Below are 22,383 nucleotides of genomic sequence, written 5' to 3' on the forward strand. Positions count from 1 at the left end.
AGGGAATTACATCTTTCTGCTTGACCCCAGTCTTTTCTTGTTTATCCTTAAGTTTTTCCCTTTCTTTTTTCAGGTTGCTGAGCCAGATTCCTACCAGGCCTAAGTGAGCGTAACTTCCCTGGGGCTACGCTGACTTAGACCAGCTGAACTCTGACCTGAAGATTTCTTTTTCTTCCACTATTTTCAGTCTATTGTCCTGTGACCTGCAGTTGCCTTTTGCTCTCCTGCACCCAGAAATCTGATTTACTTCCTTTTTTCTTGCTTGTTAATGCTTGATTTGTGCTTTTTCCTTTTACTTTTCACTGAGGTATGCATCTTCTCTTAGCAGCGTTGTACCATGCTGGAAGTTTAAGATAGCAGCAGCAAGAGATACCACCCCTTTTAGATTAAAAGGTTTTAATTGTTGTGCTGATTCTTGTACTCTGTTCTTAAGTATTCAAGAGCTACACAGGCTCTCTTGTTGGAAGAGGAGGTATAAAAATATAATTCCTAGCCAGGAAAAGCATTAGGCAATAGGGAACATCCTCCTCAGACATCATTGCATTATCGTTAGGTCATCAGTTTTGTGATTCATGTGCTGTTAGTGTTCTTGTCTCATAAATTAATCAGTTAGAATGGTGAATTTTTGCAAACTACAAATAATTTCAAATTTTCTCCTGGCATGAAGCTGTTCTTGTGCTTCAGGTATTTATCGCCCAGCAACATAGAGCTGAGATATAATATGGCCTCAAGAAAATCTGCAACAATGTTTCATGAGTATCTGCTTTCTTGCTAACTTTTGCCTACAGTGAGTATCTGATTCATACAGGCAAACTGACAGTATTTTATTGGAAACTGCTACCTTCTGATGTACCAATCTTTTAGTAAAAATGCCCTAAAAAATATAAACACAAGCTGTCCAGTAGCAAGCGCAGATGAAATTTTCCAATTAATTTGAGGGGGTTTTTTTGGTTAAAAATAATGCCGACAAACAAACATTTGTTTTCAAGTGTTAATGAAAAAAACCTGCAAAATATTGCAAACTATTTTTATTGCATTATACATTAGTTTCCTTTAGCTTTTACTTTTGTACTGTCTTATGGGACACAAAAACATATTTTCCTAGGTTGTTCCTTCTTTGAGTTGATTGTTTCAGAAAGTACCCCAAATTTTTCACCTCACTTTAACCTTTCTCACCCTGTTAAGTGCACCGTTGCTCAGGGAAAAAAAAATCTACCAATTGTACTAAAGCTGCAAGAGTAAGAGATACCATAGTTAAAGATTGAAATAGCATTTGTTTTGTGTTTCACTACTTTAGTAGTTTAGTTTAAGGCTGCGCTCCATTACAGGGCTTCCCAGAATTGTTCTTTCTGTGTACACACCCCTCCAGCAGATAAATGTGAATCAAATCAGATAATATCAAGGTTCGGTAATGAGAAGAAACATCTCTTAATAACCAAGCTGTCACTTCCATGATATTTCATTTGTTGCCTAAGGCAGTTTCAGTTTGCATCGTCTGACAAATGGCTACTGCAAAAATTCACACTGTTTTCTTCAAAAGGTAGCTGCCTGAATTAAACAAAGAAATACAAGAAATTGTGCCCACTAAAGCAAGAAGCACACCTATTCCAGTCCTTCTTCCACTCCAAAGATGTTTATACAGTACTTACCCTAGAAGTACTGGCACTGATACCATTCAGCGTATTCTGATTTTATCACCATTGCTGTTAGTATGTTATGTGATATTTAAAACAATCTGTTATTTTGTAAAGGAAATAAGGTAATGACACATGCAAGCTGTAACATTTAATTACTGTTTTCATCAGCCATAATGATAATTCAGCATGTCATTAACTTAATAGGCTGTAGTTAATATTTCTACTCAAACACCTCAAATAAAGCACCTCTGTATGAGGATAATATCTTGCTGGTATTGTTTAACCCCTTATCCTGGTGAAATAGTAATTAAAAAACCCCTTCAGGATGAAGCTTCAAATTAAGTGAGAATTGATCTTTAAGTTATTACATATTTTTTTTAAACCTAATTATATCAAAACCTAAATATTACATTTTTTGGCACAAAGCTCACTTAAAGGTACTGTAAAGCCCAGATGACAGTCCTTTTAGAAATACCCATTGCAAACAACGTACATCCACAGAAACATCCTAAATGTAAATATAGTTGGATAAATATTCCCATAAACCCCACCACAAATAAAAAGGTAAAATAGAAACCTTTGGTGCAGGAAAGCTTTTGACATTTTTAGAGAATGTACCATTTTCCCTTTCACGTTTTATTGGTAGGATAAGAATATTTAATATTTAAGACTATTTAAAATACAGTCAGTACTTCAAGAAAGATGTAGTGTTGCAGACCAGTCCCTCTGAGACTACAGAGCTAATGGCTTGTGATGGTTATAGGAACAGCAACTGGAAACAATGGAGCAGAAGAATTTGAATCTATGTTTTTCTTATCAAAATATCTTCTGTGTTGCAATTTCCCTTTAAGATCAGGGACAAATTAGAGGAGTCAGCCATGATCCGTCTGTTCCTGCAGACAATTAGTATCTGCATTTCCCTCCAGGAGATATTGGTTCCAGTGTTTCAGAAAAGGAAAGCAACTTGTCCAGGAGGAGGACAGTTAATTGAAGACAGAATTATAGACTCAAGTATATTGCAAACAGCTTTTACTATAGATAACATGCCAATATATAATTATATGCAATTAGAAATTTTTATTTCCCATTCCCAAGAGTTAGCAGATTTTAATAAATGACATATGGAGACTGAAATGAGGATAACAAACCCTGGAGTCTCCAAAGGACTCATTCCAAAGTTACACGGTAAATTTATTGAATGTGATATGGATGGCAGAGGTAATTACATGCAGATATGGGAAATACTCTAGATAAGAAGATTCCCTTAGAGCACTAGTCACATACTGATGTATGGCAATTACTAGTTTAGGTATGTCATAGTTGCTAAGCAGTGAATCCCAGCGCTGTCGTTTACGTGGAGTCAAGAGGGCTGATCAGCAGCAGAATATGTAAAATAGAGGATGTCTTTGTTGATGTTTAGTAGGGATGTCCCATACCTGGAAATACTGATGAAGAGTTCTTAGTCTCACAGATCTCAGGTAGAAGGACTTACCACATTGTATCACACTGGTTAACTGTTTCATTAGAGAATTATATTTACAGCCCTTATCTGCTGTTTCTTCAGTTCCTTAATTGAGACTTCTCCGTCAGCTTTTACTTCAATATACTCAAAACATTCAGTACATAAATAATAAACTCCAATCATTCCAGTCACTTTGGTGACCAACTTTTAGACAACCTCTCAGTGAAGAGCTGGAAATTTGGTCTGACAAAAGAAGAAAGTGAGTTTTACAATCTTATTTGTATCTATCTAATGGTGTTTATTTCACCATGAAGAGCTAAAAACTGAGAGAAGAATTCTGTTAGCCTACAAAGCACTGCCTTCTTCACTGGGAAGTGACAGTATATGTGTCTGCTACAGGTTCTAAGCCTCCTGAGAAGGTCAGTGGCGTCCAGCCCTACATCACTGGCTGTGTGGAGTTCTCAGTACTATGGCACGCAGACCCTTGAGCATAACTGCATTTTCAGAAAACTTTTATCTCTTCTGCTGTGTTTCTAATTCTCTGCTTGCTGACAACTTGCTGCTGATGCCATGACTATCTTCTGTATTGAATTCAGGTCCAAGAAGTGGGTACAAAATAGCAGCATTGTACAGCTTCCTTGTTTACCCTGCTGCAACCGGATACCATATTCTATTCTTCCCTCATAACTGCAAACAAAGTAACAAATTAAGTAGTCCTCAGTCTGAAATAAAGATGAGGGCTGTTTAAATCAGGCTGTTTAACTCTGTCAAAGTTAGGCATGCCCAATTAAAACACACAAAATTCTGTGTGCAATGTGTGCACTATGTTGCACATCCGTTTAGCACATGCACCGATCTGTGTATAATACCTAATAGGTATCAGACATGTTCCATAGACTAAAGTAAGGACATCTTTAGTCCAAGGATGAAAAAACCCCTGCATGAATGCCAGCTAATAAGTTTGGCTATTTCCTAAAAGAAGAGCATGAACTGTAGATCTGTATTTCATTGCCTGTTGAATTTCTGAAAGCTCCCAGCATGCAACGGCTCACGGCGGTCAACAGAAACGGTTGAGTATTTGGGCTTTGCAGAGCCAGGGGATATCTCTTTCTGCCTAGTAAATATGTTCAAAATATCTATCGATAGCTATAAAGTTATGCAAAGCTTTTAACAGTGTTGGCTATTTGCAGTGTTTACCAGTGGTGCTATTTGCTGTTTATCCTGTTTATCCTTGTCTGCAACCATTTTCTATCCATTGCCTCTGCAGTGGCCATTGGTTTAATCCCAAAAGCCTGGCTAGGAGACCTGCTTTGTGAGTTGTTCCATAGTGTGAGCCATAGTTTTCAAAATGACATTGAATGCAACTTGATCTTGTTTATACTTGTGACCAAACAGGCCACCCCCATTTTTGGTTTGGCAGTTCTTGTTGTTGCCTATCCTACTTGCCGTCAACATTTTGAGACTGGTTATTTAGTAACAACTGTCTTCTAATACCCAAAATGTGTGTTTCCTTGTGAAAGCATTTGTCAGTGTTCCTCCACCTGATCCAGCTTTGTCAGATGTTTGCATTTTCTTACCATGTATTTTTCTTACCTATGGACTTCGTATTAAGTCTTTGCTGAGCCCCTGCCAGCCTTCACCATTTGAGATTAACCCTTAAAGATTTTTAAAATATGTTTTACTGTAGGAAGAATAAACTTTTGCAGGCTAGTACAGATTAGTAGATAGGGTAATATGGAATAAGACATGATTTAATTCCCACTTAATAGCTTTCCAATTGTTTTCTCAAGGATGTCTGTTCTTTGTGATAATCCCTTATATTTGCTATTGTTTCATTTCCTGCTAGTCTCCCTCTTACAGCCTTTTTTACTTTAATTTCTGTGCCTTCCAGCAGGATGATATCACACAGGTAAACTGTTGTTTATAAACACACACCCCCAAATATGTGCATCTTTCATGTCCGTTTGCCACTCATTTTCAGCATTGATCACAGAGTTTGTTGCCATGATTTGTATTCACAGTAAAGGTTCTTGAAAGGGATGCAAATGATTCTACTCTTAAACTGAACTGCATCTAAGCATTAAGTCTTTTCCTTCTTGAACCACAGCCTCTTCTACCCTGTGTAAAACCTTTCCCTTCTGTCACATCCCACAAAATGTATGCTGATAGCTCACTCACTGTAAAAGTGCTATGTGTTTAATTGCCTTGTTCTGAGGAGTGTTAAGAGTATTGCTCCCTATATATGGCCGAATGAAACAAACTCCAGGGAACTCAAGAACTGAAGGGATGGAGCTGCATGTTCTGTGGTGCAAACCAAAGTTTGGGTTCCATAGCAGTATATGGAAATAGCTGGGAGAAGGTAAAGAAAGTGGTAAAAGAAAATTGCTTAGTTTCCAGACTGTAAAAATGACCCAAATTATCAACCCAGCTAGGAAAATGAGTGTAGTCCTGAGTTTGGTGGAATCAAGTAGGGTACAGAATGTGAGCCAGAGTATACTGACATTTGACTTCATTATGATAATTTTTTATACAGTTTTGAGGTCACTAAATTGAAGTTTGTCTTGCTTCGTATTTTCCGAAAAGATTCTTCAGTGTATTTGGGATGGTAGCAGACTGATGAGAGCTGATGATTGTATCACTTAGGGCAGAAGTTTGGTGTTTAACAGTTCATGTAATGTTACAGTTTGGGAAATGGCTGTTGAAAGATGAGGTGAATTTGGACTGAATGTCTGCAGAAATGTAGTTTTATTCTGTAAGACAAAGCTGTAGAAATGTCTCATAGTACTCAGGATAACAGCATCACATCTCACGTGAAAGAGAGTGCTTAGCAGCATCAGATACCTTCCGTAATGAAGAGTAAATCAAGTAGATGTCATGTCTTTTATTCCTGTACCATCTGTAGACCTCAATGGCTGAAAGTCATTGATAGGGTGTAAGGTACAATGATCTAACGTATTCTGCGGAGGAGGTTCTTGTTTAATAGTTACTTGTGAAAATAACTCTAGAGAGCTGACTAGTAAGCAGCTAATGGTTCATTTGCACAAAAAATTGAAATTGGTCCTCTTTGACCCTCTGTTGTGTTGCATTATTACAGCTTTGACCTTTGAATCAGCATACACAGAGGGTGTTTAGTAGAATTAAGACTTAACTCAAACTTTTAAATACCAAAGACCAATATCATTTCTATGGTAATGTAAATTCCGCATAACTGCTGCACCAAGTTAAATTTGAAAAAGTGAAAAAAAAAAAAAAACCTGTGGCATTAAAAATTAAGGTAATTTACTTTCTGTTTGCTGGATCTCCTACGCATAAGCATTTTCCCTTTTATGTCACTGCTTCTTAAGTCTTTATCATGGATTTAAACAAGTAATAATGTAATGAGACAACACTACAAAGACGTATATTCTCTTGTTCCAGTATAAAAAAGAAATGTGCCTTCAGCAAATTTTCTTAGCTCACTTGTTTCAAAAGGCAAGAGCTAAAGACCAAGTCATCTACCGATCCAAGAAAAGTGATATGACAGCAGAAGCTTGCCTGGAGAAGAAAGAATTCTTCTGTGGTTTTGGATTGTCTTTTGATCCCCTTTTATCCACGGGGACCATAAAGGCAGGTCAAGGTGGCTGGGTTCCATGTGACCTGCAGAATGGTCCATATTTGATCTTGAAGTAGTTTAAGCCTTTGCTAGAAAACTTGTTAAGTTACAGTGTTTCTGATATCAAAGGCATCAGAACGGCTTCTCGATATCACTGCTATGCTAGAAGCTGATTAGGTTCCTGTCACGAATGTTGACAGTAGTTCTCAGTATTACTACTTTTTATTATTCAGTGTGGTTATTTTCTTTTTTGGTTTTGAGATGTTTATATGGAATAAAAGTTTTTTGGACTTTCACACCAGTATTTTAAACCTTTATACCACATTAAATGTGCAGTGTATGCATCACCAAACCACAAATGGTTAAGAATATTTTGTTTTACAAGAATAATAAAGAATAGTTATAAATGGCCTTTTTTTGGAAGTGAAAAATAGGTGGGATATTTGTGGCTGTTTTATTCAAAATTTAATGAACATGCGGTAGCTTGTTTCTAGTGTGTTTTATTTGGGGTTTTTCGGGGGGGTGGGGTTGGTTTTTTTCTCTGTAAGCACAAGGCATTTCAGAATGGAAACAAAAACATGCAAATAGTTATTTTAGTAGTTGTATCTATTGTTCATCAATTATTAGCATATTATATCATCAATTATTAGCTGATTATGTAGTGCTATAATAAAATTGTATTACAAGGTAGAAGTATTTATGGAAAAGCTATTTAGTTTTAAATGTCTGTGTTCTGCATCCTAAGAGTGACTGACTTTGAGGCACAGGCCTCTCTATGCCTTTAGTAAAACTTTGTGTTATATTTTGGCAGTTTGACTCACACTCCTCACTGATCTCAAGTATTCTTATGTTTCCAGAAGTGTCTCTTTCATTTCAGTACGGATATTAATGAAATTGGGTATTGGTCAGGGTTGCTAATACTGACCTTTTATTAGATTTTTTTATTATTGGTGATGATGTTTCTACCATCTGAAGGAACTTGACCTGTTCATTTTCAGTTTCTGCCACAGAGGCCACATTCTACCAATCCTGACTGCATGACTCCACATGGAACTATCCTGCATCAAACTTTGGATTTTGATGAGTTCATACCACCAATACCGCCTCCACCCTACTACCCACCAGAATATACCTGTACACCAGTGATAGAGGCGCAGAGGTAATTCTTCTTCCCTGTAGTTACAGTCGTCACATAGTTCTGAGCTACAGACTATGAAGTTCTTTCAAGGAATATGAAGCCGAGTAATGTCATAGAATCATAGAATCATTTAGGTTGGAAAAGACCTTTAAGATCATCCAGTCCAACCATTAACCTAACATTACCAAGTCCATCACTAAACCAATTAAGGGTAGAGTAGCAATTTCGTGTTTCCTGGCTTGGTGGCTGGATTATTTATAATGAAAGTAAAAACTAGGAATCATTAAGATTGGAAAGGATCTCTAAGATCATCATTCCAACCATCAACCCAACACCACCATGCCCACTAAACCATGTCCCAAAGTGCCACATCTACCCGTTTTTTGAACACTTCCAGGGATGGTGACTCCTCCACCTCTCTGGACAGCCTGTTCCAATGCTTGACTACCCTTTCCGTGAAGAAATTTTTCCTAATATCCAATCTAAACCTCCCCTGGCGGAGCTTGAGCCCATTTTCTCTTGTCCTATTGCTAGCTACTAAGTGATGTCCTTCACTTACATTAGGTGCTTCTTTTCCAGAGAAATTACATACGTTTTTTGCAAACTTTTTAGGATGCACCTGGAAATATTTGTGTTAAAGCACTGCTGTAATAGAGAAGTGATTGAACTTAGCTAAGACAAGGATAACAATATCTGATATTAATGCAGACATCAGCTTATAGGTAATCCTTTCACAGTTGCTAGCATTATACACTTGAAGCTGAATATGAGATTTAATTTTCTAAGGAAATCATTGCAGTTAATGTGTATTATTGTGGAGTAGTGAAGGACATTAGTGACTGCAAAATATGCTGCTAGAGATGGCTGGCATCCAAAATGAAATACAATTTTTAAAGCTACACTGTGAATGAGGCCTTCCTTTTGGTTGTCTAATAAATTTCTCCAATATAATTCTTTGTAGTATATTTGCTCTGAATTCAGAGAACACTCTGCATCGCTGTGGTGTAGGTAATGGTTTACCAAATAAATCCAATGCAATTTCTTAATAATTAAGTTTGCTTGTTTGTATGTTTAAACAGAGGTCTCCATTTGGACTTTCCTCATTCCCCATTCAGTGCTTTATATGGAGTAACCATTAACAGCCCAGGAATGCTTTATCCAACTGAGCTGCCCCCTCCTTATGAGGCAGTGATTGGAGAGACACCTGCCAGTCAGGTAAGGAAAGCCAAAGGAAATTCTTTACGTAGTCTTCAAATTTTCATGATGTAAACCAATTTTAGATAAATTTAATGATCTAAGATAATTTAGAAGTTAATTGTACTTTAGGGGAACAAGCATTAGAAAATATTTCTATTATTTAAACACACTTTTCAGACCATTCCCTTTAAAAGGGTTTAACAAACAAATTTTAGTTAATGTGTATTCTCCTTATGTTCTTGTGCATGGTTGGGCAAATGCTTATGCGAGTAGTAAGATTTCAGCTGTTATTACCCATTAAAAAAGTAGTATGATACTGGATTATTGGTAACAAAAACCTAGAAGAATGGATTGGAATTGCTGAAGCACAGTGTTTTTCCTTATTTGAAAAGGATAATGATGTTTTAAAATGAGATTACATTTCTTAATTTCTATAAGTAATAAGGAATTAGGAAGTGGGTTTGTTTTCTTAAAAACCCCTACAGCTATAAAGTATTTTTTATTCCAACTACTGATGATAGTGGATTTGCCTCACTTTAATATACTACTTTTAGTTGGAGCTCAATGCAACAGTGTAGGTTTAATTAAGAAAAAGATAACTGTGTCTTGTGAGATGGAACGCTAATAACTTCTGCATGTTTGTGTATGTGTGTATATAGCGTACAGCTCATGGGACATTCGTTTTTGCTCTGCGTGTGATCTGAGCCAAGATAATTGCAAATTCCCATTTTAAACTCTATGTATAGGTAGAATATGTACTTGAAAATTCCTAACAAAAATCTCTGTAAATAACCTCAGATTACCAAAGGTAAAAATACATATTTGCAGTCCTTCACTTATGTCAGATTTCAGATCATGTTCTGGAAAAGTGCTGGGAGCATCTCGTAATAGTGTAGGTTTTCATAATGGTATGCTCTAGTCTTCACAGGATGCCTTGAATTCATTGCGAAATTCATGCTTTAGTAGTTGTAAGATACAGCCTCCATAAGGAGGCTCCTATCAGGCACCAAAGTGCTAGAAACTGATTCCTGCCTCAGCGTTACATTAGCTGATAAGAAACCATACAGAGCAAAGATTGGAATGATAAAAGGGTAGGGTTGTGTTCTTCCTGTGGAATGAGTAGTTCTCCATCTAGTGCTTGTACTTTTGGCTGTTACAGCTTTTAATAGCTTCTGCTGTTATATGGCAGAAACAGTTACTCCTGAGAGTGCATAACACCTTTATGCTGAACTTGGAGAAAGGATCCCGTATACTTCAGACAAACATTTACATTACACTTTTTGCCTTATTTTTTACTACACAGGGTCAACTCAACTGAAACTGGAATTATAATGTTTCTGCATATGCAGCCAAAGCTGATTTGAGCAAAGTTTTGCTTGAAGTGATTTGTGATAGTTGAATCAGCTGTCACAAATGGGAAAACACTTAAAATTCCTTTTAGAAACAGTGATTTCTTGCAGGCTTCAGTAAAAACTCAAGGGATCAAACATTCTAGATATTGCTTATCAGCTGTTAACAGCGCACTGTGGAAATACGTGTGTTTGGGTTGCCAAACTGCACCCACATTACAGAGGGGGAGTACTTTGCATTTCCCCAAAATATATCATTGAACAGTTTGCTAGTGTTTTTTTTCACATTGAGGGACACCACTACTGGAACCATAAAACTAAAGAAATTATATACAATTTTACTATTATACACAAGATTATTAAGACAATAAGACAAGTGTCTGAGAAAAAAAAGAAGATTGAGATGCACAGTCCCTGACAAAAAATGCAATTAAAAACCTCCAAGATATGCCTAACATTGCAGCTTCTGTGACAAAGCAGCTTCTGACAACTCTTCTAATCCTTGTATCATACCCTCTACCACCTGCCACAATAAACAGGCCAAACATTGCACTACCTTTGATTTATTTGGCTATAATAAAATGAATCAGTATAAACTGCTTGTGAGTGAAGTTCTTTTCTGAACAGCAAAATTGGAGTTTCCAAAGCCGTCTCCTTTCTAAAATATTTTTTATCCAAGTTCCATCTTTTTTCCTTTACAGTAACTTAGAGGAACCTGCAAGCCCTGGAGGAGTTGATATTTTTCAGTGATTAAAAAAAAAAATCGGCAAAAGCGATAAGAATTATACGCAGTTTGGGGGGAAAGAGAAGGATCACATCTGTGATAAGAATTTGTATGTAGTACTAAGTAAGTTTTAGAAAAGTGTTTGTTTATACTTAAGCACAAAGTCACTTTGAGCACTCTTGTAATTGGGATTACAGTTTGCATGAGCATCAATACCCAGCAGCACAACAGCACCAGCATATTACAAAAGTATAATTTAACAAGAAATAATTTAAAGCAGCAAAGTCGTGCTCTTGCAAGAAGAGCATGAGCTTTAATAAGTAGATGTATTGACTGTTATTTTTCAGCATCTGGGGTCAGTGTCAGTGCCTTGCCTATTCATCTCTGGCCACCTGGGTTCCAGAAGTGTTTGTTCTAATCACAAGTGAAAATGAGCGGTGATGTTTAATTTGGTGATAATTATATAGTTTCTTACCAGGAGTGAGCGAATATATGCCCGACAGTTGCTGGTTCAGATTGCTTGTAGGAGCAAAATAACAACAGGTGCTGAGTATCAGAAGTGAAGTACGTTGGCAAGGATAACTAAAGCCTACACAGCGACTTTGTAGCCTTATACTCTTCTTGGCAACAAAAGCCCTAATGTATTTTTTTGCAGTCTGCGTCCCAGCTGATTTCTAAATGGAGGAATGGAGCCAAAGTCTAAGACAGTTTTAGGTCTACAAGAGGAACAAAATGGAGTCCTAAATTCTTACGTGATGCAAATGCTCCCGTATAATATGCAGCAAGCTACAGTACAGTATGAACTGAAATAACTAGATTTATAAATCCCTCAAAGGCAGACTGTGCAATGGAAATCATGGCAGAGCTTTAGCTACAGAAGTGCTTCTGGAAACCATTGTGTAATAATGTCATCATTGTAAAACCTCTTACTGAGCAATAGGGTTTGTTTGCTTTTAAATGGATTGAGGTCCTTAGAATTTTATTAAATTGCATCAAATTAGACTCAATATTTCATGCATTTCATGTACAACAAATGTCAGTGCTAATTTAAGTGGTTGCATCTAAGTAAAAATTGCTGTTGTCATCTGTAGTGACTAGGAATTCCCATTTTATGTCTATGAAAAAAAAGTGGTTTTCACACTGTTTTCCATGCAAAGTATTGACTAGGGTATAGAAAATACAAGAACAAACAGATCAGGGTTCCGGGTCAATTATACCAGTGGCTGTTTTAGAAGGTTTACTAACCTGTAGGCTGTGCAGCCTTGTTAAAAGCATGGTCTTTCTTTCCTTTTCCTACTGATAGCTTAGTTACTGTCTTTACCAGCTTTATGTCTGAGGATGTGCAAGTCAATAAGGTTTTGTTACCCTAGGCTGTGCAGGAACCTGTATGAAACCACATGCCATCCTCATGTGAACCAAAACTCTGACCTGACTAAAAATTGTCAGTGTTATCTCCTGCGATGAAAACCATGGTTCTCCTTCCCCCAAGCAAGAAGGTTAATCAATTCCAAATGCATATAAAATACATTGAGCAATTATTCTTGTGAATGGAGAAAGAACAAGGGAAGGAAAAGGAAAAATTAATACATTGATCCGATAAGTTTAAGTGGCTTATGTTTTGCAAAATATGGCTAAATACTGAAAAAGTAGAAGAAACCAAAATTCAAATTATATCCCAGCTTTCTTCTGCATGCCCGAAATCTTGAGATCTCTCATTTTCCCACTGTTAAGGATGGTAGTTATCAATGAGGCCCTTGAGGGATAAATCTTAAAGATGATGAGTGCTTTTTTATATGTGGCAGATTTTATATGGAGGGGAATATTCATAGTCTTCCATTTGGTCTCAAGAAGCAATTTCTGTGTGTGTAGCTTTGTCCCATGTATTTTTCATATTGTTGGGGTTTGATTGGGGGGTTTGTGGGTTTGGGGGGGGTGGGTTTTTTTTGTTTTGGGGGGATTTTTTGTTTGTTTGTTTTTTGGTGGTTGTGTTTTTTTTTTTTTTTTTTTTATTTCCAGCAGTTGTAATCAGCGAAAACTATAATACCATATAGTCTGCAGTATATAAGCAAGCATTCAGAAGTTAAGCTGAGAGGCTGTGTCCTTTGATTCACATAGTAACAAGTCACCTCTGAGAATGTTATCTTGTTTATGCAGCCCTTGTTTATGTCTTTAGGTATGTTGCTGCAAGGTTTTCAGCCTCTGTAGGAGCCTCTGAGACTGAGGCAGAGCCTGAGAAGAGATGTGATGTGCAGTGGATGAGCTTTTGTGTCCCTCTAAATTCCAAAGGGTGTGAAAGGCTGATACAAATCTCATTGCATGGAGGAGAGTGCTGAGAACAGTTCCTCTCTGTAGTTTCCCTGAGCAAAACATGAGTCCTTACCCTGGGTGAGCTGAAGGACTCTCAATATTAACACCTAACCGCAAGGTGGAATAGTTTGTCTCCTGCCCATGTTGGAATACACTTTGGGCCCATGGTGTGTTCTGTGCAAGCTCTGTTCCAGCAAGATGTCACTGATAGCTGCTCTGTGGCTTGTGTCAAATGAGCTTAGCTGTCTTATTCCCAGGTCAAAAAATTCTGTCAGGCTATAATTGTTCCCTTTGGCAAACTAAGGAGAGAATTAAAAAAAAAAGGACATGAAGATTGAACTGTCGTAATCCAGAAATATTTGTGTAATAGGAAACTAAGGTATGAAAATACAAAGTATGTATTTCTTCTGCCTGTAAAATAGTGTATTTTTTTTGAGAGATGCAATATTTTGATTTCAAGAATTGCTAAGCCAGCTTTTTTCACAAGCCTTAAGTTTGCTTTATATGCTGTATAATAATGTTATGTTAAATTTACTAGATCAAAGCTACAGATGGTTCTTTTTCATTAGTACAGGTTTGCCAAAACCTCAGCCTTGCATATAACTCATTTTATAGGTGTTAGGCCATTTTATAGGTACTAGACAATGTCACTAGAGCTCCCAGGTGACTGGAATAATGTAGAAGATCAATAAATGTTTCAGCCCAAATAGTCAGCAGATATTTTCTGTCAATGATTAAGAATTTGTTAAACCACCTAGATTTAAAAAGAACCCCTAGATTTTTAAAAAGAAACAAACACCCTTAAAACATTATATTATTTCTTCTGAAATGTAGTTAGCCTGATTTAATTTTCTCCAGCAACAAAGAGCATTTAAGAACACTTCTTTTTAATTAGTTCTCAGCAGTTCTGCAGTTAGTACCCAGGAATGGTCTGCAACTTAGAGTGACACCACTAATTTTTTTTTTTTAACCACAGATGTGATATTCTGTTTCAATAAAGAAAGATCCTTTAAGCATTTTCTAAGCAAATTCTTTAAAAATGTGAGTGATTTCACCTTTACTTCCCAGTCCTCTACCCATCTGTTGCTGAGTTAAAGTATTTCTGGTACTGTTCTTTGTTTAGAGTTGTGTCTGCTAACCCTTAGACTTAAAATAATTTTTAAAAAGTAAATTTGTATCAGAAAAAATTTCCTGATCACTTGATCATAGTAAGCTATGGATAGATAGATATAAAAAAAAAAATTGTGAGTGCAGTAAGTTATGCATATATACATGTGCATTAATCTACGCTGGCATGTGCACTGGAAGCTCTTTCCTTAATAGCTTCAGAGTAATAGCGTCACGTTCAATTTTTTAGAAGGCCAGATACAAATTAGGCTCTTGACAAAAAGGTTTTCACAGAGTGACTGATGGCTATTTCTAGACTCTGTCACCAACCATAATAAGCTTTTACTAGTTAATTGTGGCCCTAGAGACAGAAGCAGATATGATGCTTTCTGCTGAAGGTGGTATCAATCTCATTACCTTTGACTTTTCTTTTTATATTTTTTCATTTATTATTACCAGCTATTTATTGGAACCCTTTTTTTAATAATCATGATCCCAAAGAACTGCTAAAAATCTATTGAGATGGGCAACAAGTTCCAATCCAAAGTCTATTAAAATCAGTAGAAAGAAGATTTCCTAAATTTCAGGTGCTTGTGGATCAAGTCTTTCCAGCAGGACTGATTCTGTATTTTGTTCACATGATTCTCAAAAGTGAAGTTACCCACTTAGATCCATCCTTTCAGAAAAAAAGGTGAGTCCTAGTATTATCTCCCTTCAGCAATCTCTGATAGGCTGAAGAGCACCCTGCATCGGCCACATTAGGTGGTAATGATGTTACAGGGCTTAAAAATACAGTAGGCGTTGACATCTCAGCAAATAACCTAAGGAACATACTGCTCTTGTGCTTGTTTTTATGGTTTCTGTTCTCTATCCTATTTTAGGGTGATATAATGTGGTGGGAAAAAAGTATAATGTGGAAAAACGCATACTGTAGAAAAAGAGATTGCTTCTAATAAAACCATTAGTTTTAAGCATTGCAGATACTAAGTTTTGTAATGTGGGCCTGCAGCCCCAGCTGCCTGTGAATTCAAGATTAATTTAGCTTGTAAATTCTGGAAAAATGAAAAATTGCTTTAAGCACATTCCTTTGCCCTGCATTTGTTCCTGACCCAAAGACATTGTATAATACTATATCTTTAAATAGCTTTCAATCTGAATAGCAGCTTATGTGATAGCTATTTCACATTGTCAAGCATGTTCTTAAGATCATCAGTGCTATACTTTGTTTTGGTAAATGGCAGATTAATGTGCTGTTTCATTAAACAATTGTCATGTAGGTCACCGGTACTGATCAGCAAGTATCAGAATCAAGTGTGGATGAGAGGAACATGACCCTGGACTTCAGCACGCAAGGTAATCATAGCATTGTGTTTGTCTACTTGAGAAAGATGTAGTAGGATTTTTCAGTGGACTTTTCCTTCTCTTCTGCCCTTCCCAATGGAGAAAGAAGGATTTGCTTTCAGATTGTTCATGGCAAGAAGAATCTTTTCGCAGTCATAAATTGATATGGCTGGAAATGCAGGGGAGAGTTTTGCTCAACAAAGCATGCTTTATTAAAGCCCTTCAAGGCAGATACGGCAACTGTCATTTCTCTTTGAAGAGTCATGCACATAACTGGCAGCTTGTTTCTCACTGTCAGCAACCACGGGTACCTTCCTGATAGTCCACGTGCCTTCTCCGTATCCTAGTTTCCTGCGTGGCTTCCAGAAGCCTGAATGGGAAGCTTGCTGCCAGAAGCGCAGATGATGTGAATGCAAGTAGATGAGTAGCAGCACAGAGCCTGTTTGTTTAAAGTTTAAAAGTTACTAGAGTAGGCCTCCTTACCATGTCTGTTGGGCTTTTTAACCATTACAGCCTCAGTGGATCATGAGATGTTGAGCAGTTTGTATGAAATAATTATTTTAGTAAAACTTCCGTCAAATACTTTTTCCACATCATATTCATCCTATATTAATGAATAGACTGGCAGGTGTTCTCAGTCAGTACACTTATGCACAGAGAGGTGGTGGCAGGGTGGTCCAAGAAACAGAACAGTCCTCTCTCGCCCAGCATCCAGAATGGGACTGACAGCCTAACAGATAAGCAGGGAGCATCTGTTCCTACAAAAAGTATCTGTTCCGTGAAGAAGTCTTTCAGTTTCCAGAGCCACCAGTGGTCACCTTTAACTGCTGCTAAATAGTACTTTTTTTTTTAAAAAAAAAAAACAAACCTGCTGTTTGACAACTGCAATGGAGCGTGACAACTGCAAGTGACTGGTTTTTAAGTGCTGCTTTTAACAAGGGCTGTGTCTACAGAGCTAGTTCCCAAAGTTTGTAAGTACATTTGGATTTCACATCCACATATAAAAGTCTAAATTTTAAGGCCAGTGCTAGAGTTTTGACTACTGGGAAGCAGTGGGCCAGCTCTCAAGCCAGGGTTTTGACATTACATATTGTGCTGTGCGCAGATGAAAAGGAACTAGGAAGGTCCTTGGGCATGTTTTATTCATGTAAAATTAGTCAGGTGTCACCATTCATAGAATCATAGAATGCTTTGGGTTGGAAGGGACCTTTAGAGGTCATCTAGCCCAACCCCCCTGCAGTGAGCAGGGACAGCTTTAACCAGATCAGGTTGCTCAGAGCCCCATCCAACCTGACCTGGAATGTTTCCAGGGATGGGGCCTCCACTACCTCTCTGGGCAACCTGTTCCAGTGCCTCACCACCCTCATTGTAAAAAATTTCTTTCTTATGTCTAGTCTAAATCTACCCTCCTTTAGTTTAAAACCATTACTCCTTGTCCTGTCACAACAGGCCTTGCTAAAAAGATTCTCCCCATCCTTCCTGTAGGCCCCCTTTAAGTACTGAAAGGCTGCAATCAGGTCTCCCTGCAGCCTTCTCTTCTCCAGGCTGAACAACCCCAACTCTCTCAGCCTGGCCTCATAGGAGAGGTGCTCCAGCCCTCGGATCATTTTGGTGGCCCTCTTCTGGACCCGCTCCAACAGGTCCATTCCATGTCTTTTGAACAGTGATTGCTTTGCATCTGCTTCAGACCCCTCCTCCTGCTGTCTGTATTACCAGAAAAACCATGTCAGTGGAAGAGTAGAATAGTAAGAAGCTGTAAATACAGCTTAAGGCCCATGAGTCCAGATAGCAAATGGTACAACCAACCACACTCTAGTTATCAATTAAATCGAATCAAACCAGAGAGAGTTTGGACAGTGAAGATCTGTGCTCCAAAGACAGGCACAAACCGGATGCTTTCACTTATCCATACAAACTTTATAGATATTTCAAAGCCCGAGTTAAGGGAATATGTTGCAAAGAATCATCTAACTAGGCGAAAAAATGTTTGAGGACTCATCACAAATATAAATGGTCCAATAAACCACTGCAGCTTTGCACCTAACACATAGTAAGTGGTGCATGTTAGGCATTTTTAGCATAATGTAGATGTATAGGTATATTTCCATTATTGATTATGATGTCCTTTTTGGCAATCTTATGATTGCCTTGTGTTACAAATTTGTTTCCTCGAAGGCCCAGAAGAAAACAGTTGTTGTGGTTCATTTTATGTAAGAAGAAAATGTCCTTCATAAAATCCAACCTCATGAATATTTGATTTTAATTTTGGTAGTTAATTTCCCTACACTATAGAAAGCTTTCTGCTTCCTAGACCCCAAAACATTGGGAGCACTTAACAAACGTTCTCTAATTCACTAAAAGATCCTATTTTTCTATTCTGAACAAAACAGTTAAAATACATTTGTCTCATCAATGTGGTTAGCAACAGCTGTTATGCAAAAAAGGACATCAGAGGCTGCTGAGCTCAATAGACTTATGTGATCTGTATTTTGTAAATATTTTTATTTTAGTTGTAGGACTTTAAGGAATTCCAGTTTGATATGGGACAAGTGTTGTCTGTATTACTGGAGCCGGGAGACTGGATTATCTAGTTTTATTTTCTTTATTTTTGTCATGACTTTGGGAATAATGCAGAGCCAAGTATTTATTTTCATATGAGGGGCCATTTTCATCCATAACATGTATTTGTAGACATGACAGAGGAGGTGATAACAATCTCAATTGTTAATACAAAGGACTTCAAAGATGATGTGACCTTGTATAGAATGTTTAGCTTCTATCTGAAGTCTGTGTGTCGCATATTTTGTGTGCCAGAGATGTTATACGATGGTGAATTCTCATTTGTAAAGAACTTGGATACATGCTTCGGGGAAATGAAGATTGATTAGAAAGTGTTAGGTGCAAAGCTAATATTGACAGTAGTGGTACGTTTAAAAGCGATTAGAGCCACGTTTTTTCAGCATTTGCGTGAAGTTTTACTTCTTCTACCACAGGCAATCTCTCACTGTTTACCAGAGAAACCAGTAGTGAAAGAGCTGTTCTGTCCAAATGTAGTTACAGGCGATACTTTGGTATCAGTGCTCAAGTATGCTTATTAGTTGAAGAAAATACTTGAGTAGAGCACAAATTATCTTTGCTGAAGGACACTAGAAACTAGTAAATGACTTCAGTCTTTTTTGCTTTGGCATTCTGTCATCTGAAAGTTTTTGAGTAATTATTGATGTACTTGCTAGTTACTAGATTTACATCAGTATATTGAAAACAGGGCTGGGGGGCGGAATGGGAGAGGGGCAAGAAGTCTTTATTTCTCTCTGAATCTCTTGTTTTGCAGTTTCTGTTGAGAGCACCTCTTTAATGGTCTCTGAGGCTGTTGATATCCCAGACCATAGCTGCTCCTCTGAAGATCTTTGTTCGCTGGAAGTTCAAGGATCTCTCCACTCTGCAGATCTTTCTCCCTACTGTACAACCCCCAAAGGGGCTACAGACCAGAGCTGCAGCACTCTGGATTACAGCACCCGCTGCAGGTTCCACAGAACTCACTCAGAGGGTTTTCCAGATGAGGATGACAGTTCTCACAGCCGAGCCTCTACAGACAGGTCTCAAGGACAAGAGAAGAACTGTGCTCACAGCAGGTCCTTGGACTGTTCCTCAGAGAATTTCAGCCCCTCAGAAAGAAAACTGCAGAGTTCTGCTCAAGAGAGCAATGCCACGCCACCTTCAAAGCAAAAGAAAATCTGCTGTGCAGTCTTTAGCCAGCCTCCTGTCCCTTCCCAGACCTCTCCCTGTTTTGGGCCCGCAAATACTTCATCGTACACAAGCGGCTGCGAGAGTGCTGTCCAGCAGCATCACATTACAAAATACCGAATTTCAAATATAGTCCGATCAACTAGTGACCCTGTATCATGTTCATCTTATACAGAAGGTAGGTGTAGTACCACAAGGCTGATGGAGCATGGGACAAAGGAGTGGTATGTGATTTATGCAGCAATTGGTGCTGCTGGAAATGATATGAAATGTTCCAATGAGGGTTGACTTATGTGTGAAGGCTTTAGTTCTGGGCACATTTCTAGATTTTAAAATTTTTAAGAAGAATGGAAATGGGAAAAGTGACAGTTAAATTAATTTTGGCTTTTCTAAATTGTAGCAGCATTTCTACAGTGCTCAGTAAACCATCTCTTGAGTAGATGCTTCCACCTCTCTACTACTCTTATATTGAGAAGCTAAACTAAGAGGCTGAATGGTAGCTGGGGTCTATTTAGGAAACGATTGAGCTGTTGTGCTTGTAGTACAGCAGATTGTGTTTCCTGAAGGTGACACTGACGTTGGCAGTATCGATGCATGTCAGAGGCAGTCAGTGTGACTGTAGTGGCAAGTTGGACTGTACGGTGAAAAGTTTTAAAGGACAAAGAAATGAAAGATGAGGCACATGACGATGATAAATGAAAAGGAAAGCTTTTGACTGTCATGGATAAGCATCTTCTGATATGAGTCTCCTTTTAGACAAGTAGGGAAGAAGAGAGGAGATGTTGTTAGCTGAACAGTGTATCTTCATAAACATCTGCCTGTTAGTGGAAAAGAAATGTTTGATTTAGTAAAGAATGGCTTGATCAAATAATAGCAGGAATGTAGAATTGTTTAAACCATTTGAAAAGTGCAGGTTTTACAAAAGGCTGTAGGCTGTTTAGAGAGATTCAAACCACTTCTCCAGGTTACCCCTTTGAAAGTAAAGATTAAAAGCTTTGTAAGTGTCACAGATTGTGCCGTTACAGATACATTCACTAGGCTTTCTAGGGGATCTAGAGGAAGAATCATGTGACTAGCTCAAAACAAAAGCAGACAAAATGCTGAAATAACTGGTTTCATTTAGGAAGATGATGTGTTGGTTCTATTACGCTGTTTGCATCATTATTGTGTTTCTATAAACTTAGCTCAATAATTGAATGTCTTTTACCTTTAGAAACCTAGCCTCAGCATCCTATCCAAGAAAAGTGAATCTTTAATCTAGAAGTCTGATTTATTTTATGAAATTTGCTCTGCTAGGATATACACGCTATGAAGCTGCTGTGCAGACAGTAAGTAGGAATTTCTGAATCCTTCCTATTGTGCGAAGACAAGAAGAACAGCCCTTCTGGATCACACTCTGCAAGTTTTCCATATTGTGCTCCATACGCTCTTTGAGCAGTGCTTGAGAGAGATGTTCTGCCTTAATTTTTAACATGCCCTAATTACATCCATCATCTTTTCTGGAGAAGTGGCATTATGGGAATTATTTTGACTAATCTCCAAGTTCTTAGGCCTACATGAGTTGAGGGACATGGGTTGAACATTACTGAGATGTAACTGGGTTTAGCAAAGATTGTAATAAAGGAGCAGAGATGGTTCTAGAGATACTGATACACACACAGCAGAGAGGGGAGCAAGAGAAGAAGTAACTCAGGGAACGTGTTTGTGCTGACCTAGTTTGCAGTTCTTTTGCTGCCTACAGAAGACGCTTCAAAATGAAACCTTTAGAAGCACTTGAGTCTAGATGTGCATATTTCTTGCATTTGTATGTTTGGCAAACTACAGTTTGCAAATGTTACCCTGTGAAGGTTTTCACAACTTCACATCACTTCCCCTTCCTCTACTTTTTGTTGAACTTTATTTGGAAATCATAGGTTAGAAGCAGCACAATTCTAGTAACATGTACCAGCTGTTTGTAGCAGCCCTGAAGCTTACTTTTCCTAAGCTGTGATGAACAGCTGAAGTTCTTTATAGTGTTTGTAACTTTAAAAAGGCATTTGATCTAGATTTTTCATGACTGGCTCTTGGTATATAAATCTCACTGCAGAATTTTAAAAATACATCCACAGAGTTAAACGATAGGCAAAGCTAAAGGGAACCAACTGGGCTCCATCAACTAACCAACCCAGAAGAAAAAGTGTTTGGTTTTTTTTTCCAGTAATATACACTTATGTTTTAAAATTCTCCTGGAGTAGAACAACTGGTCAAATAGACTGACCATATGAAAGACAGCTGTAACTACACAGCATTAATACTAGTAACTCACGTAAGAGACATACTGCGGATTTTGGAGAACTGAGGGGTGGGGGAGCTTCAGGCATGTTCACGAATGGGAAAATACAGTGGTTGTATTGGTAAGCGGGGTTTGGTTTTGTCTTAGGACCCTGTCTTTCTACTTCAAGAAAAATTACTAATTTATCTTCTGATGAACCTCCCTATACAAGTCAATGTGAAAAGATTTAGAAGTGCCACCTTGACATCTACTGCATAGAGTTTTGTTAAATGGGTCTTGAATGTTACTGTGATGGCACTGCACATGGTTTGGAACATAAATTGTGTGACATGGGGACATTGCACGTGTGCGACTGTAGTGACGCAACAGCAATGAGATCTAATAAATACGTAATCTGGGAATTTTAATGCTGGTGTAAAACTCTGGGCTTTTAGGTCAATAAAACACAATTCATGGGCTTCAAGCCCATCTTGACGTGATGGGGTCTTTATGGTATGGCTAGTCAGTAATCCT

General features: G+C 37.9%; 1 protein-coding gene across 1 annotated transcript in view; it reads left to right on the forward strand.

The window, feature by feature from the left end:
• The window catches only part of ENTREP2 (endosomal transmembrane epsin interactor 2), a 160,267-nt gene that overhangs the window by 133,072 nt on the left and 4,812 nt on the right, over positions 1-22,383 (forward strand). Inside the window, exons 6-10 of the mRNA XM_075714414.1 lie at positions 4,946-5,008; positions 7,690-7,850; positions 8,909-9,044; positions 15,791-15,866; positions 19,186-19,776. Of these exons, the coding sequence (XP_075570529.1) occupies positions 4,946-5,008; positions 7,690-7,850; positions 8,909-9,044; positions 15,791-15,866; positions 19,186-19,776 (1,027 nt within the window). The remainder of the gene's footprint in view (positions 1-4,945; positions 5,009-7,689; positions 7,851-8,908; positions 9,045-15,790; positions 15,867-19,185; positions 19,777-22,383) is intronic.

Source organism: Pelecanus crispus, chromosome 7 (genome assembly GCF_030463565.1).
Source record: "Pelecanus crispus isolate bPelCri1 chromosome 7, bPelCri1.pri, whole genome shotgun sequence".
In the NCBI taxonomy this organism is placed as follows: Eukaryota; Metazoa; Chordata; class Aves; order Pelecaniformes; family Pelecanidae; genus Pelecanus; species Pelecanus crispus.